Source organism: Microtus oregoni, unplaced genomic scaffold (genome assembly GCF_018167655.1).
Source record: "Microtus oregoni isolate MIOR12 unplaced genomic scaffold, Mior012 000050F_ref0000143, whole genome shotgun sequence".
NCBI classification, from domain to species: domain Eukaryota; kingdom Metazoa; phylum Chordata; class Mammalia; order Rodentia; family Cricetidae; genus Microtus; species Microtus oregoni.
In genome coordinates, this window is record NW_024543256.1 from 1,120,238 (window position 1) to 1,137,136 (window position 16,899).

Sequence of the window (16,899 nt, forward strand, 5' to 3'; positions counted from 1 at the left end):
CAAATTCAGGTGGATGATACACCTTGCCCATCAGTGTACATCTAATTGAGGCTTAGCATCCTTGAAGTCTGGTCTCCACTTAAAGGGGATCCAGGCCTGCCAGTCCGTGATGGAGATGATATGCCGCTTCTGCCACACCAAGGTCCCAAGGCCAATTAACACTAACAGAGTGAACACGCGCAGGCGTGAATTGAGCAGTGGCAAGGGACAAGAACACAAGGTAGAGACCAAGACCAAGAGGATAGTGGTCAGTGTGAGAAGCAGGCTTATGAATCTGAACAGAAAGTCTTTGGGACGGGTTCTGACACTGGCCATCATCTCCAGTTGGGTAGCTTGCTGTAGAGTTTCTAGTTTGGTTATTCTGCTCTTGAAAGTCTCCATTACATCCTGTAGGTAACAAACATATATTCTCACCAGAAGAATGAACAAAAATGTACTTATCTAATTTAGTAAATTCCTTTGCTTAGGGGTGTTCAAAAAGTACTGTTGAGACACTTCTTTTTCTGCTTTATCTCTCTCTCTCTTTTCTTATTTATTTATTTATTTATTTATTTATTTATTTAAGACAAGATCTCACTGTATAGTTCCAGGTGACCTGAAACTTGTTATGAAGAGAAGGCTATTCTCAAACTCAGAGATCTGCTTACATCTTCCTCCCAAGTCCTGGAATTAAAGGCCTGTGCCATCCCACCCAATGAGTTGAATCTTTTAGGAAAGATAGAACTTCTAGGACATACACAGCAAAGACAAACAGTTACTGTGGAGCGCTAGGCTCAGGGGTCCTGGTCCTTGTCTATTGCTGAGACTGAGGACCTAGGTAGGAGCTATGAGTGTGAAAGGACTGAGTGGCAGGAAGCTAGACCCAAAAAGGAGGTTCCCAGAAGCTTCCCCTCTACCAGCATCGCAAATATCTCAGTAACCCTTGGGCTTGTCAGGCTTTACCCCTGAGCTTTAGGTCACAGACTCCAGGCTATGGTGAAGCATTAATCTAATTAATCTTAATCAATGAAAAACCGGGAGTCAGATATCAGGATAAAAATCTTGAAGATTAAAGAACCAGGAGCAGCTGCCAGTTGTTTCCTTCCTCTCTTGTTCCTCAGTCCAAAGAAGACAAAATCCTTTCTCTATCTCCTGAGTGCGAGGATTAAAGGGTGTGCCACCACTACCCAGTTTCTATGGTTAACTAGTGGCTAGCTCCACCCTCTGATCTTCTGGCAAGCTTGATTTGTCAGTACACAAACAAAATATCACACAACACTATGGCTTAGTAATTTCCCCTACAGGATCAGAAGCAGAGTCCAAAGTTCACAAAGCAGCTTGGCTGCATGGTGAGAAGTGGAGCTCATACAGACATGCAAGGTAGACACTACTGGTTCTAAAGCAAAGGTGCAGGTTACTACTGCTCCATCAGGGCAGGCACAGTTAGAAGATCTTCTCTTGCCTTGGCTTGGGAGCATACATGCCCCCTTCCCCCAGCCCTTTCTCCCCGATTCCCTCACCCATATTTCCTTGGCTCTTTCATAGGACAAATAGGCCATTTTCTCTTCAGTGCATGCCAAATGCTGTTTAAGGTGGCAGATCTCATCCAGGTATCTCTGCAAGTGATCATTCACCTGTTCTTCCATCAGTGATTGTCTAGAAAGTAAGAGAGAAAATAACATTCCCTCTGTAGCTTACTCAGAGCTCATGCTGGCAGAGAGTACACTGCAGCTGGATTTACTACCCCCACCCGCACCACACTGCCCACTAGAACTCAGTCAAAGATGACTGCTTCTTCTACCTCTGCCTGAGAACAGTTACACTATATATTATTTACAATTACTCTCTAGTAACAGTTTTATCAAATGTTCCATAGACTAGAAAATATAGAAAAGAAAATTTAAGCTATCAAATCCCCCAAATTACCAGGAGCAGTGTTGAGGATGCAGTAGTTACTCCATAAATGTATATCTATTATAGAGCATGGAAAGTCACAAAAGATCACAGAGTAAGTTCCATTTGTATGTAATGTCCATAAACATGAACAAATAAGTGGGTGCCAGGAGCTAAGAATCAGGGTGACAAGGAGTGACTGCTAATACGGTTTATTTTTTTCAGAGATAATAAAAAAGTGAGGTTAGATAATGGATTAACTGTGAATATACTAAAACCCCACTAAAACTGTGTACATGGGTGGGAGAGACAGAATTTCACCCTGTAGTCTAGGTTAGCATTGAACTTGTGATCCTCCTGCCTCTGGCTCCTGAGTGCTGGGATTACAAGCATGTATGACTAAACCAAGCTGAATTGTATACTTTAAATGAATGAAATAAAAAGGATGTGAATTATAATTTGATAAAGTTATTCAAATAAAAGCAAGCATTGGATTGTATTAATGGTTACACAACTCAGTAAATTTAATGAAAACCACTGAAATGCAATTAAAATGGTGCATTTTATGACATGCAAATTATATCTCAACACAGATATTCAAAAAATACAAGCAAAAATACTACCTGTTAAAAAAGAAAAAAATACTACCTGTTATGTATACAAACATAAATAAGAAAGTATTATAGCACGCATGGAAGAGATTAGCACCCCACTGAGGGTAGTGAGGTCAGACAAAGGACCTGGAGAAAAAGGTACCAGGAGAAATGATTAGCATCCCATTGAGGGTAGTAAAGTCAGACAAAGGACCTGGAGTAAGAGATACCAGGAGAGTGCCTGCCTCTCTCTCTCTCTCTCTCTCTCTCTCTCTCTCTCTCTCTCTCTCTCTCTGTGTGTGTGTGTGTGTGTCTGTCTGTCTGTGTGTGTGTGTGTGTGTGTGTCTGTGTTACTGTGGATGAAACCTGGAGTCTTGCACAAACTAGGCAAGCACCTGACCATTGAACTACATCCTAGCTCATACAACTGAATCTTTTGAAGTTTTATTTCTTCTTTTTAAAAGGCTTTGAAGGAAATGTGTGGCAAGTGTTAAGATTTTATTTACAACAGAAAAACTTTTTTGAAGTTCCTCTTCTGGACCCCATGAAGGACAGGCCAGAAAACAGAAAACAGGCTACCAAAGAGGACTCCCTGATCCTTTCATTCCAGGCAGATCAAAGGAAAGTCTGATCTGAGTTAGAATTGGTGACTCCTCCATGAAGCCCATAGGAAGGCAGGGTTGCCACCCTGTGAGGTCAGGGAAGGGAGTCATACTCTTGCATGCTAGGCCCTGGATTCTATCTCTAGTACCACAAACAATCAAAACAAAATTTTCAAAAAAAAAATCACTCTGTCTAACACAATTTATTTCAGAAATACAGTCTTGGCCATTTCTGAGAACTGGCTATTGGCATGTTGAATTAGAACCCAGTGGCTTTCACCCTGGAGCAAGTTAAAAACAGAAAGCTAGATACAGAAAGGGCCATGTAGAACAGGCATAGTAGTGTCACTCTGAACCAAGGTCAAAGTAAAGCCATAGGGAGTAAAAGAAAAGTCATGTAAGATAAGAGAGGTCCCATGATAGTTGACTCACCTAGGAGCCCAGGTTAGAAGGTGTCTGAAAGGGTATAATAATAACAAGCATCAAATATAACTGGATAGTGAAATCAGCAATGGACATAGTGCTGACAAGACTAGGAAGAACACCACTTAGGAGCCTGAGGCAGGTGATTATACAGGAGAAGCGGAGTGAAGGCTGGAAAACTGAAGACTGGGGGTGGAGTGGTTGGATAGAAAGTCATAAGGGTGGGTGGAAACAACTCATCAGTAGTCTGTCTGTGGACTAATAGAATCCAATAAAGTATGTGGAATGGCAGTCACATGAAAAACACAGGATGCCTAATATCTCCAAGCCCATGTGGTGTCACACCTCTCCGATTCCAGTACTTGGAAGGCTAAGACAGTAGGATAAATTTAAAAGACAGCCTGGGTCACATAATGAGAATCGTCTCAAAACAAATATATCTCTAAGGAGCCTAACAGGCTCGAAAAGCAGATACTACTCTTGTTACCCAAGGTCAGAGAGAGTCTATTCAATCTGCTCTTCTAGAGGGCCAAGGTTTGGTTCTCAGAACCCACATGGTAGCTCACAACTCTCTGTAACTCCAAATCCATGAGATCTGACACCTCCCTGAAGACTGCACTACATGATGCACGGGAATTCACACAGGCAAAACACCCATACACATAAAATATAAAAATAAAATCTAGCTCCTATCCTTCATTAATGAAGCTTCTTTTTGAAGTAGATTCAGATCATTGCAAAAAGCCACAACTACTCAAAAAGCAGAGATCAACTGATGGTAGGTGCTTGTCCCCAACTAATACACTGCAACACTATCCTTACACTTAAGCCTCAGGGAACATGGTGGAAGAAGTGGCAGAAAATTTTAAGAGTCTGAGGACTAAAACGGGTGATTCAAGATAGTCTCTCCTTTAAAAAGAAAAAAGAAAAAAAAAACAACGGGTTGGAGAGGGAGTGCATCTAGGAAGAGATGGGGAAATAGTGAGGAATGAATATAATTAAGATACATAAATTCATAATAAATAAAAAAATACATAAAAATAAATCGATAGATTTGGAGAAATGGTTCAGGACTGGTTCTGTGATCATTTCACCATAGGATAAAGTATCTCCAACACTTGGTTAGACAAGACATTGAATTAGTTTGTGTTTAGAAGGGTGAGAATATTGATAACAATGTGTAATATTAAGTAATTAAAAAGTTTGCTAAATTATCATTACTATGAAGTGGCAAGATAAAGATCTCAGTGGGTTAATGAAGACTAATGAACAGATAACACAGGGATGAAAAACTCTGGGAATTTAGGCAAGGGCAGTGACAAGATAACTCAGAGCTTGAAGATGCCAGGAAAACGAAACATCATGAAGGGCTGGCAAAGTTTCTGCTGTGACTATGGTGCAATTAGCTAACAGGAATGGAGTAGAGGTCAGGTCCAAAGTGTCTAATGGGATTCTTGTCCCTTCAACCCCATTTGGCTCTGAATAATAACCCTGCCAGACTGTGCTACCTCTCCTTACCCCACATAGGGGTTCCATGTCAACTGGCAGCAGATTAATCAATCCAACCTTCTCTGTTCTCTCTTCTCCCTCATTACTGTCTTAGATGTTCCAATCATCAGCTTGTGCCTACTGAGCTTTGTTTGAGAAATCCAGAATTTCATTAAGCAACATTTGTAACATCTTGAGGTAGTGTGAGGAAGAATGAGCTACAGAACTTGGCTGACATATTCCCACTTGTAAAGGTCATAGAAAGTAGAAGAAATCAGCAAAAGAACAAGAAGAAAACCAAAGGATTCATAGAAAGAACAACATTTAAAAAGCAGGGCTGAAGGTGATTAAAATCATACACAGCATCATCACAGCAAAACCTTTGACCACCAAAACAGAGCAACTTCCAGGATAGTCAGGTCTACACAGAGAAACCCTGTCTCAAAACAGAATCCTGTAAACTCCAAAAAAAAGATCCTGGAAACAACCTAGATGCCCCTCAACCGAAGAATGGATAAGGAAAATGTGGTACATTTACACATTGGAGTACTACATAGAGGAAAAGAATGACATCTTGAAATTTGTATAAAAATGGATCGATCTAGAAAACATCATATTGAGTGAGGTAACCCAGACCCAGAAAGACAAATATCATATATATTCACTCATATGTGGCTTTTAAATATAAAATAAAGAAAAACCAGCTTGGAAACAAGTATTGCTATTTTAATCTTTGACTAAAGCTATTCAGCTCTAGCAGAGAGGATGCTAGACCTGACCTAAATCCAGGATCCTTTCCTGAGTGATTGGGGATCTCAAATTGCCTATCTGACAGGATTAGTATTTATAAAAAGATATAAAGAGCTCTTATAATTCAACAAGAGAAAGACAAAACTATACAGCCTGAAAATAAGCTAAAGACTTCAATAGGAATTTGATAAAGAAAAATGTACAAATGGCCATAAACAGATAAAAAAGGCTCGACATCACCAATAACTAGAGATTGAAATGTTAAGTTACAACTTCTCTTCTCATATACTTAGGGTAATGGCTCTAGGAGGCAATTTGTTCCTCATGTAATACTTACTTGGAAATGTCTGGAGAAATCTTTGCTTGTCACAAACTGAAGAGAACTGGCAGGCTAAAAATGGTTCCCTAAAAGATAGCCATGTCTTAATCCCCAAAAGAGTCCTTCTAGAAATTATATAGTTAAAGATACTGAGATGTGGAAATTATGTGGGTGGACCCTAAATGTAATCATGAGAATTCTTTTCTTTGTGTGTAGCACTGGAGATGGAGTCCAAGGATTATGTGTGATGTGCAAGTGCTCTACCATAAAGCTAAACCACTAGTTCACATGCAGTCTTGGGAAGATAGAGATTAAACACACATAGAGAAGGTCTTGTGAAGACAAAGAAATGAGAACTTTGAAGGGCTATGTGTAGCGGTATTCTCTATTCCCAAAACTTGGCAGGCAGAGGCAGGAGGACCAGAAGTTTCAGGGTCATCCTCAACTACATAGCAAGTTTAAGAGCAGTCTGAGAGATGTGAAACTGTGTCTCAGAAAGTCAAAACAAGGAAGACAGAAAATGAAAAGAAAGGAGAGGAGGGGAGAGACATAGAGAGGGGAAACAGAGAAATGAAGAGTGATTCCAGTCTTGGAGATATGACCACAAATTAAGGTATGTAGCACCACCAGAAAGCAGAGAAGGCAGTGCAACCTTGCTTAGTAAAACTAATTTTAGATGTCTAGCCTATAAAACTGTGAGAGAATAAATTCAGATTATTTAAAGCACCAAGTTGGAGCATTATGTGATGGCAACAAAAGGAAGCCAAGGTAGAATGGTGCTATTGGCATCTGGTATGTAGAAGCCATGTGTAGTACCAATCAGCTTACAGTGCCAGAGAGGGCACAGAGGGTCAGGGGCTGGCTCCCTGCTACTTCCAGCCAGTACACCTCACCTATGTGTCATGAAATTCCTCTGCTTTCTGCTAAATTTTAGTTTCATCTTCTCTTTAGGTATTCCCTGACACAAGAACCCCAACATCTCCTAGAGAATGGTTATTTTAGCTTATTGCCACTCTTGGTTTTGTTTCATTTTGAGTCTCGCTATGTCAACCCAGTTGGCCTCAAAGTCATAGTGATTATCTTGCCTGTGCCCAAGTTCTAGGATTATAAGTGTGAACAACCACACTTGGCTTAGGGCAACACTTAACAGATACCTTAATACCAAATTATAAGAGGAAAAACAACTACAATGATAAACATTACTGTAGCTGCAGTTGCCTGTGGTGTAACTTCAGCACTTAAAAGGTAGAGATGGAGGATCAGGAACTCAAGATCATCTTCAGCTACAAGTTTGGGGCCAGTCTTAAATACAGAAAATCCTTTCAGACAATAGCTCCTTTTGAGTACAGATTTAACTTTGTTAAATGTTACAGAACTTTCAGTTTAAAAAATTTTAGTTGGGCTGAGTGGAGCTGGCTCAATGGTTAAGAGTACTAACCACTCTTCCAGAGGATCCATGTCCAGATAGCCAGCACCTACATGGTGGTTAACAACCTAGTTCCAGGGGATCTGATGCCGTCTTCTGGCCTCCATGTCCACTGCATATATATGGTGCACAGACATATATGCAGACATCTATTCACATAAATTTTTTAAAAAAGAAAAAGAAAGCCAGTGTAGCATATAGCATAAGTCTTCAAGCAAGTCAATGAGCAGCATTCTGGTGTGGGAAAGGGGTCTGTATTCTGTCAATTACATTTTAAATAAATGTTGATTTGCCAGTAGCCAGGCAGGAAGTATAGGCAGGACAACTAAACAGGAAGTAGAGGCGGGTCAATGAGAACAAGGGAATTCTGGGGAAAAGGAACCCCATTCCTCTGCATTTGTGACCTCACCACAGAAGAAGCAAGATGTGACTGCCTTGCTGAATAAGGTACCAAGCCACATGGCTAGCATAGACAAGAATAATGGGTTAATATAAGTTAAAAGAGTTAATAAGAAGTCTGAGCTACTAGGTCAGTTTATAACTAATGTAGACCTCTGTATGATTTCTTTGCTACTAAACGGCTGCGGGAACTGGGCAGGACAGAAACCACAGACAACAGCATTCTTTCATGATTTCTGCTTTAAGCTCCTGTTTGAGTTCCTACCCTCACTTTCCTCAATGACAGATTGTGTCTAACCTGGCAATGTAAGCCACATGAATTCTTACTTCCTCTAGGGTAGTTTTGGTTAGAATGGGTTTTTTTTATAGCAACAGAAAATAAACTAGAACACAGGGTCTGTCACTGAACCTAGAACTCACTGATTTTGTAACACTACCTGGTCACCAAGCCCTAGTGATTCTTCTGTCTCTGTTATCCCAATACTGGGATTATAGGAATGCACCACCATGCCCAGATTTTTATCTGATTGCTGAGGATCTGAACTCAGGCCTTCATACTTCAACAGCAAGTACTTTACCCACTGAGCCATCTCCCTGGCCCATTAAATAAACAATGTCATTATTTATATGGAAGTATGAAAGACCCCACATAGACAAAGCAATCTTGATTTAAAAAAAAAAAGAATGTTGAAGGTATCACCACACCTGATTATAAGGAATGCATTACAGAGCTATAGTAAGAAAAACAAGATGGTACCATATAGAAACAGATATCAATGGAATAGGATAAAAGACTCAGATATAAACCCATGCAGTTATAGACATTTGATTTTGACAAAAATGCAAAAAAAATCTTATGTTAGAAAAAGAACCTCTTAGCCTGGCGGTGGTGGCGCACGCCTTTAATCCCAGGACTCGGGAGGCAGACACAGGCGGATCTCTGTGAGTTCGAGGCCAGCCTGGTCTACAAGAGCTAGTTCCAGGACAGGAACCAAAAGCTACGGAGAAACCCTGACTTGAAAAATCCAAAAAAAAAAAGAAAGAAAAGAAAAAGAGCCTCTTCAACAAATGGTGCTGTGAAAATTAGAATAATGAAACTAGGTTCCTATCTCTCATACAGTTTTTAAAAAGTCAATCTCAAATAGATCAAAAACCGTAATATAAGACTAAAACTACAAAAGGAAAGGGTAAAGAAAATGCTTTAAGACATAGACATAGGGGGGACTAGAGAAATGGCCTAGTGGTTAAAGCACTGGCTGTTCTTACAGAGGACCGGGTTCAATTCCCAGCACCCACATGGTGTCTCACAACTGTCTGTAACTCCAGATCCAGGAGATATAATACTCTCATGCACATAAAATAAAGTTAAATAAATTGTTTTTAAAAAAGATACATAGTCGAGGTCTTTCTGAATAAGACCATAATTCTGGAAAAAAATAATGTAAACAAATGACAAATGGGACTTCTTAAAATTAAAAGGCTTTCTATACAGCAAAAGAGAGAGTAATTGAGTGAAGATATAGCCTGTAGAATGGGAGATCTTTGCTAGATATACATCTGACAGATGATTAGTATCTGTAATAAACAATGATTTTTTTTTTGGCTTTTTGAGTCAGGGTTTCTTTGAGTAACCCTGGCTATCCTGGCACTAGCTCTTTAGACCAGACTGGCCTCTAACTCACAGAAGTCTGCCTGTCTCTGTCTCTCAAGTGCTAGGATTAAAGGTTTGCACCACCACCACCCAGCCTACAATGAATTTAAAAAAAAAACTTAGAAGAAATCAAACAATTCAATCGGTGTTGATGAGGGCGCTTGGTAAACAAGCACTCCCCTATTGGAGCTCTGGGACCTACATGGTGGAAGGAAGAGAACAAACTCTTGCAAATTGTCTTCTGACCTCTGCTGTGGAACAATCTTTTTCAAACTATGACTATTATTCTCACTGGTTAAAAAAAAAAAAGCTGACAGCATCCTCCTGCAGCTTTGGTGGAACTCTGACACAGCTTGCTCCAATACTGAAGGGACTTAAGAGGTGAGTAAACAGCCACAGGACAGGATGCCCCACTCTCTAGGACCTACACAGTGGGACAAACCCCCGGGCTCCTCCCCCACCTCCCTCGGCTTTTCTAGCCAGCCAGCAGAGAGTTTCCTACAGTTGGGCTCCCCCAAAACCGAAACACATCCAGTGTCCATCCAAACTACTAGCCACACCCCACCCCAAACCCACCTATCCTCCTGCAATCTCTCTCCAATATTGTGGGGACTTTTTTTTGTTTGTTTTTTCAAGACAGGGATTCTCTGTGGCTTTGGAGCCTATCCTGGAACTAGCTCTGTAGACCAGGCTGGTCTCGAACTCCCAGAGATCCGCCTGCCTCTGCCTCCCAAGTGCTGGTATTAAAGGCGTGTGCCACCATCGCCCGGCTTGAGGGAACTTAAGAGGCAAGTGAACAGCCACACATCAGGACACCCCACTCTATAGGACCTTCACAGTGGGACAAAACCCCAGGCCCCTCCCCAACTCCCTTGGGTTTTCTAGCTAGCCAGCAGAGAGTTTCCTGCAGCTAGGCTCCCCCAAAACCCAAACCCAATCAATGGACCCCCCAAGTGACTAACCACACCCCGCCTAAGAGCTGAGAGCTTGCTATAAAACTGAGGAGACCAATAGCTATAACACTGAGGGGATTAAGAAAGAGCACCAAAAGAGCAAACCAGGAGAGAAGACCAAGAGAGCAGGCCTATAGAGACCTCAGAAGCTTTCTGAAACAGATATTGACAGTACAGAGCAGACCGGGGGGGGGGGGGGGGGGGGGGGGGGGGGGGGGACTCCCAAACACTCAGACAGCCACTGCAAGGATTGGACCAAGAATCAAAGACACTGCTCACCACATTTGAAGGAAGACATGGGTAGGTGTCAATGCAAGAATTCCTTCAGCAACCTAAAAAACAACATGGTAACACCAGAACCCAGTGGTAACACAACAGGAAGACTTGATCATCCTAACCCAGAAGAAGTAGAAGAAAACAACTTCAAATGTAAATGCTCTGCGTCCCCCACCCTGCGGGTGGCTTAGTTCGGCCTTGGCTATGCCGGGCTTCCTGGCCTTCCCCCCCAATTGCTATTTATCAGCCTGGTGTCTGCTCCAACTTTCGGTTTTGAGTCAAGTGTTTTGGACTTAGGACACGTGGACTCAAGTGGACTCTTTTGCCACCACTGGCAGGAACCGGTCATTGCAGGTAAAAAAATTTTTTCTTTTATAAATAAAATGTCTGAAAAACGTTACTATTCAAGACTTTAACAGCATTTTTGAGTGTACCATGTGGGAGATTTTACAGGAGGTGTCTGTCATCCCACATCTATGGATCTTTCTGGGATTCGTAGTTTTCCTTGGTACTATGTGGTTTGATAATAGAAATATGATAAAGTCTTTACAAGACGAATCCAGGATTCTTAAGGCAGAGGTTGAACGCTTAAAAACAATTGAGAATGACAACAATCATCTCAAGAATCAGTTTGAAGTTCTCCAGGAAGAGAACAGATCTTTGTTTAACATGACTTGGTCAACTGAGCAAAATTTAGAAAAGGTACAGGCTGATGTTAAGGAGAAATTCATTACTATGGAACAAGGAACAGCTGATTGGGATCGTAAGCTTCAGTCCCTTTCTGTAGGAAATGAAACATTAACTGAGAGAATCAAAACTGCTGAATGTGACAATCGAATTTTGTCTAAAGCTTATGACAGATTGGCGGAAAGATTGTCAATACAAGAAGGCACGGTTTATGCCATAAAAATTATGGCCAAAGATGAGAAGTTATCTCTAATGCACAAACTTCATACTTTAAAATCCTCAATGAAGGCTTTGGAACATAATTCTGGACAGGAGATTCAGACATTGCAGAAGGCAATGGTGAATAAAATTGAAAAGATTGAGGAATTTCTAAATTCTGATGAAGAAGAGCAAAGGGTAGAAAGGCAAATTTTAACTACATCTGTAGGTAAATCCCTCCGGGACAATTTCCATAAAGCTCTACCTACAGCTCTACCTGCCTTTCCCGTAATAACAACAGAGAAGGTGATTGGTTCCAGAAACCCTAGGGTCATCAAGGAAGATACATGGGAGCCTGTCCGTATGAATGATCTCAAAGAAATTAAACAGGCTGTCATGACTTTTGGGATGCAAGCCTCTTTTGTTAAAGAGATGCTAAAATCTTGGGCCACAACAAGCAGAGCAACCCCCTCAGACTGGCTTCAGCTGAGCTCTGCGGTACTTGAGAGTGGACTGCAATTGAAGTGGAAATGCTTATTCAGGCAAGAGGCTAGACTCTTAGAACAGCAGGAAAAAGCGAAGGGAATTGACATTTCCCTAGATAAAATTTTAGGTGAAGGGCTCTTTTCCGACCCTCAGGAACAAGCTAATTTGGATGAAAACACACTCTCCATGTGTACTACAGCAGCCTTAAGGGCTTGGGACAGGGTACAAGACCCAAGACAGAGAATGGAATCATTTGTCAGAGTTAAACAGGGTCAGAGAGAACCCTTTAGTGACTTTTTACAAAGACTAACTAAAGATGTACAAATAGGGATATCTGACCCAGAAGCAAGACGTATAATGATTGAGTCTTTGGCTTATGAAAATGCAAATGTAGAATGCAAAAGGATTTGGGGGCCTTTAAAGCTCAGATCAGCGCCCTTGGAAGAATGGGTCTTACATACACTGAATGTTGATACATTTGACTATGGCACTGAAGCATGGGTAGAAGAAGCAATTTCCAATGGTAAAAGGAGACACCAGAATACCAAATGTTTTAATTGTGGCAAACTGGGTCATATGAAAAGGATCATAAAGAGAACTTCTTGGAGCCATGAAATGGGACAGAATAAGAATAATTATATACTTGATAAACTTTCTTTCCTTTCCTCATATCTGTGCCTTTTTTTATATGTCAGTATATGTCCTTGTTGTTAATGTTTAAATTTCCCATAACAAGCAACAACTTTCCCTACAGTAATCATTAAGGTTTCCAGGATGAAGATGGGGCCCCACGACATCAACTCAGTCTGGTTTTTATGACGTCATGAATATTTTTTAAGCGCTAAAATTAGACCTGTTTTTTGGTACCAGCTGCACCATTTCGAATGGTGCACATTTTTGACAACACTCTGGCCAGACCTTCTCAAAACTCTCAGAGACTAGTTATAATTTTCTTAGGTCAAAGGTTAATTTGGGAATTTACCATCATTTGCTTTCACAGGAGCCCCTAAGAAGAACGTCACCCCCATGTCAGCTAGAAGCAATTTTAGAGGACGAAGTCCCTTCTCCCAACAGAGTTTGCCCTCAGGGTTAGGGACATCTTTTAGTGGTTGGTTCAGGGTTGAGGGGATGGAGAGATATTTTATGGAATTAGGGGTATTTTCGAAAAAAAAAAGGGATTAACTGGTTTGATGGGAAGATTGGTATTTGTGAATTACTGTTTTTAGAAAATTGTATTGGTACTGTTTCCTGTATATTGATATAGTAAATATTGAATGTGAGTGTTCCTACCTCTATTTTTGTGTAAGAGTATGCTTATAACTTTGTCTATATTGTATTGATACATCTACCATATTACAATGTACATTTCTACCTCTGATATTATTTATATAATAACATTGTTTACAGTTGAAGATCATGTCTTCATATATTGCACAGTTGTTTATTCCTTTAGTCTTCAAGTTAGATAGGTATTGAGAATTATATGTTTGTCATATTTATTTTTAGGTTAATCAGGTCTTTTAGATACATAGAGATTATATTTAGTATAGATAGTATAATCTTCAGCCTCTTCGAAGAGCTGTAGAAAATGGCCTTTAATCTAACCTAGAATTCTGTGCCAACGAGACACAATTACTCCTGGCAATGCCACTCTACTCCCGAGAGAACGTTGAGCACCAAAGACACTCTACTGGGAGCTTGTCTTCTTGGCAGAACTGGCCTTTGGGTTAAGAAAAGCCCATACCTCAACTACTGACAAAGATATGAAACAGGATTGTCTTATCTTGCCAAGACAGGGTAGGATAATTCTAAGAAAGTTCTTTGCATTTATAAATGGTATGTCATTTATGTTAGGCCTTAGCCAAAGTTGGTTGACTCAACATTGCAAACGAGACTTTGGGTGATTGTCCAGGTAGTCAGTTGTCTCTTTCAATTGTTGCACATTTTGGATATCTCTCGTTTGTTAAGTAATATTTATTCCCTTCTCAGATCTTTGACGGAGTTGAAGATTATATAAGTGTAGTTACTCTCTACATTATTTAGACTCCTTGAGATAGAATGTCTAGCAAAACTTTTGTTCTCAATATTGTTTGTTATATTTACTATTTGTTATTATTGTATATAGTTGTATTTGGTTTAGTTCTGTCTTATTTAGACAAAAGGGGGAGATGTAGGGTTAAGCCCAGCCTTAGGGGGCGTGTTTGCCTTGGGCTAATGTTTACCTATAAATCTGCTGGGCATGTGCCCAGCTGCCCCTCTGCTTCCTGTTCTCCGCGGGAACCATGGTACTGTAAGTCTATTTCCCCATTAAAGCTGTGTATATTTTTTACAATCTGTCTGCATTCATTTACGCCGCTACAAAGAGCACCCACATATGTGAAAGAAACTTCACTAAAGCTTAAATCACACATCAAAGCCCACATTCTAATAGTAGGAGACTTCAGCACTCTTCTTGAACAGGTCAACCAAACAGAAACTTAACAGAGAAATAAGAGAACTAACAGATGTCATGAATCAAATGGACTTAACAGACAGTTATAGAACATTCCACCCAAACACAAAAGAATATACATTCTTCTCAGCACCACATGGAACCTTCTCTAAAATTGATCACATACTCAGTAACAAAGCAAACCTTCACAGACACCAAAAAAATTGGAGTAACCCCCTGTGTCTTATAAGATCACCACGGATTAAATTTAGAATTTAACAACAATACTACTTTCAGAAAACCTACAAATTCATGGCAATTGAACAGTGAACTGCTGAACCAACCCTGGGTCAAGGAAAAAATAAAGAAAGAAATTAAAGTCTTCCTTGAATTCAATGAAAATAAAGACACAACATACCCAAACCTATGGGACACTATGAAAGCAGTGCTAAGAGGAAAGTTCACAGCACTAAGTGCCCAAATAAAGAAAATGGAGAGAGCTCACATTATTGACTTAACAGCACATCTGAAAGCTCTAGAACAAAAAGAAGCTGACTCACCAAGGAGGAGTAGAAGACAGGAAGTAATCAAATTGAGGGCTGAAATCAACAAAATAGAAACAAAGAAAACAATCCAAAGAATCAGTGAAACAAAGAGCTGGTTCTTTGAGAAAATCAACAAGATAGATACACCCTAATTCAAACTAATCAAAAGGCAGAGAGAGAACATCCAAATTAACAAAATCAGAAATGAAGAGGGGGACATAATAACAATGAGGAAATTCAGAGAATAATTAGATCATACTACAAAAAAAAAAACTCTGTACTCCACAAAGTTGGAAAATGTAAAAGAAATGGACAAATTTTTAGATAGATTCCATATACCAAAATTAAATCAAGACCAGGTGGGCAATTTAAATAGACCTATAAACTGCAAGGAAATAGAAGCTGTCATCAAAAACCTCCCAACCAAAAAAAGCCCAGGGCTGGATGGTTTTAGTGGAGAATTCTACCAGAACTACCAAGAACATCTAATACCTATACTCCTCAAAGTGTTCCACATAATAGAAACAGAAGGGACATTACCAAACTCTTCTTATGAGGCTACAGTTACTCTGATACCAAAACCACACAAAGACTCAACCAAGAAAGAGAATTACAGACCAATCTCACTCATGAACATTGATGAAAAATTCTCAATAAAATACTGGCAAACTGAATCCAAGAATACATCAAAAAAAATTATCCATCATGATCAAGTAGGCTTCATCCCAGAGATGCAGGGCTGGTTCAACATACAAAAATCTATCAATGTAATCCATTATATAAATAAGCTGAAAGAAAAACCATGTGATCATTTCATTAGATGCTGGAAAAGCATTTGACAAATTCCAACAGCCCTTCATGATAAAGGTCTTGGAGAGATCAGGGATATAAAAAATATATCTAAACATAATAAAAGCAATATACAGCAAGCCGGCAGCCAACATCAAATTTAATGGAGAGAAACTCAAAGCCATCCCACTAAAATCAGGAACAATACAAGGCTGTCCACTCTTTCCATATCTCTTCAACATAGTTCTTGAAGTTTTAGCAATAGCAATAAGACAACAAAAGGAGATCAAGGAGATTCAAATTGGAAAGGAAAAAGTCAAATTTTCATTATATACATGATAGTGTATATAAGTGACCCCAAAAACTCTACCAGAGAACTTCTATAGCTGATAAATACCTTCAGTGATGTGGCAGGACAGTGATCTGTAAGTTTTTTCCCCTTTAAATAAATACCACTCTATTAATCATAATTCCAAACTGGTGTGGCATTGTTTGTGACTTACGCCTTCAGTTGGCACCCAACGTTTGGTTTTAGAACCTCTCCTTTCCCCGCTCGGCTGCCGGCCGCGAGTTCGGCTTGGCGCAAGCCTCCCTTCCTCAGCCCTGGCCTTGTTGGCAGTGGCCTTGTTGACGGCAGCCTTGTGGCCTGTGTCTTATGCATGGAGCCAGCAGCTTAATACTTCCAGTCCCCATGCACCCTATCGTCTACCTCCCCACGTGGATTTAAACTCCACAGGCCTACGTAGTCTCTGCCCACGTGGTTTGCTCTTTTCTGAGTCGTTTTTAAATCTCCCTTGCAAGCACAGCTCTTAAGTGGCGTGAACCAGAGCACGCGGTTGCTGAAAGCTGCAACCTCCTCAGGGTGACTCTGTCACGTGGAGGCATAAGCGGCTTCCAGGTTGCTCTTCTCTACCCCTGGATTCTGGGTTTCTGGTTCCGTCTCTGGAATTGATTTAATTACTTTGTTGAGAAACTTGCATTTTCCAGTTTTTAACATCTACTAAGGCACTG

General features: G+C 40.3%; 1 protein-coding gene across 1 annotated transcript in view; it reads right to left on the reverse strand.

Moving 5' to 3' along the window:
- Positions 1 to 30: 30 nt before the first annotated feature.
- Positions 31 to 16,899, reverse strand: part of LOC121437044 (testis-specific protein TEX28-like) — a 30,228-nt gene continuing 13,359 nt past the window's right edge. Inside the window, exons 3-4 of the mRNA XM_041636906.1 lie at positions 1,500 to 1,635; positions 31 to 387 (exon numbers count right to left, since the gene is read on the reverse strand). Of these exons, the coding sequence (XP_041492840.1) occupies positions 31 to 387; positions 1,500 to 1,635 (493 nt within the window). The remainder of the gene's footprint in view (positions 388 to 1,499; positions 1,636 to 16,899) is intronic.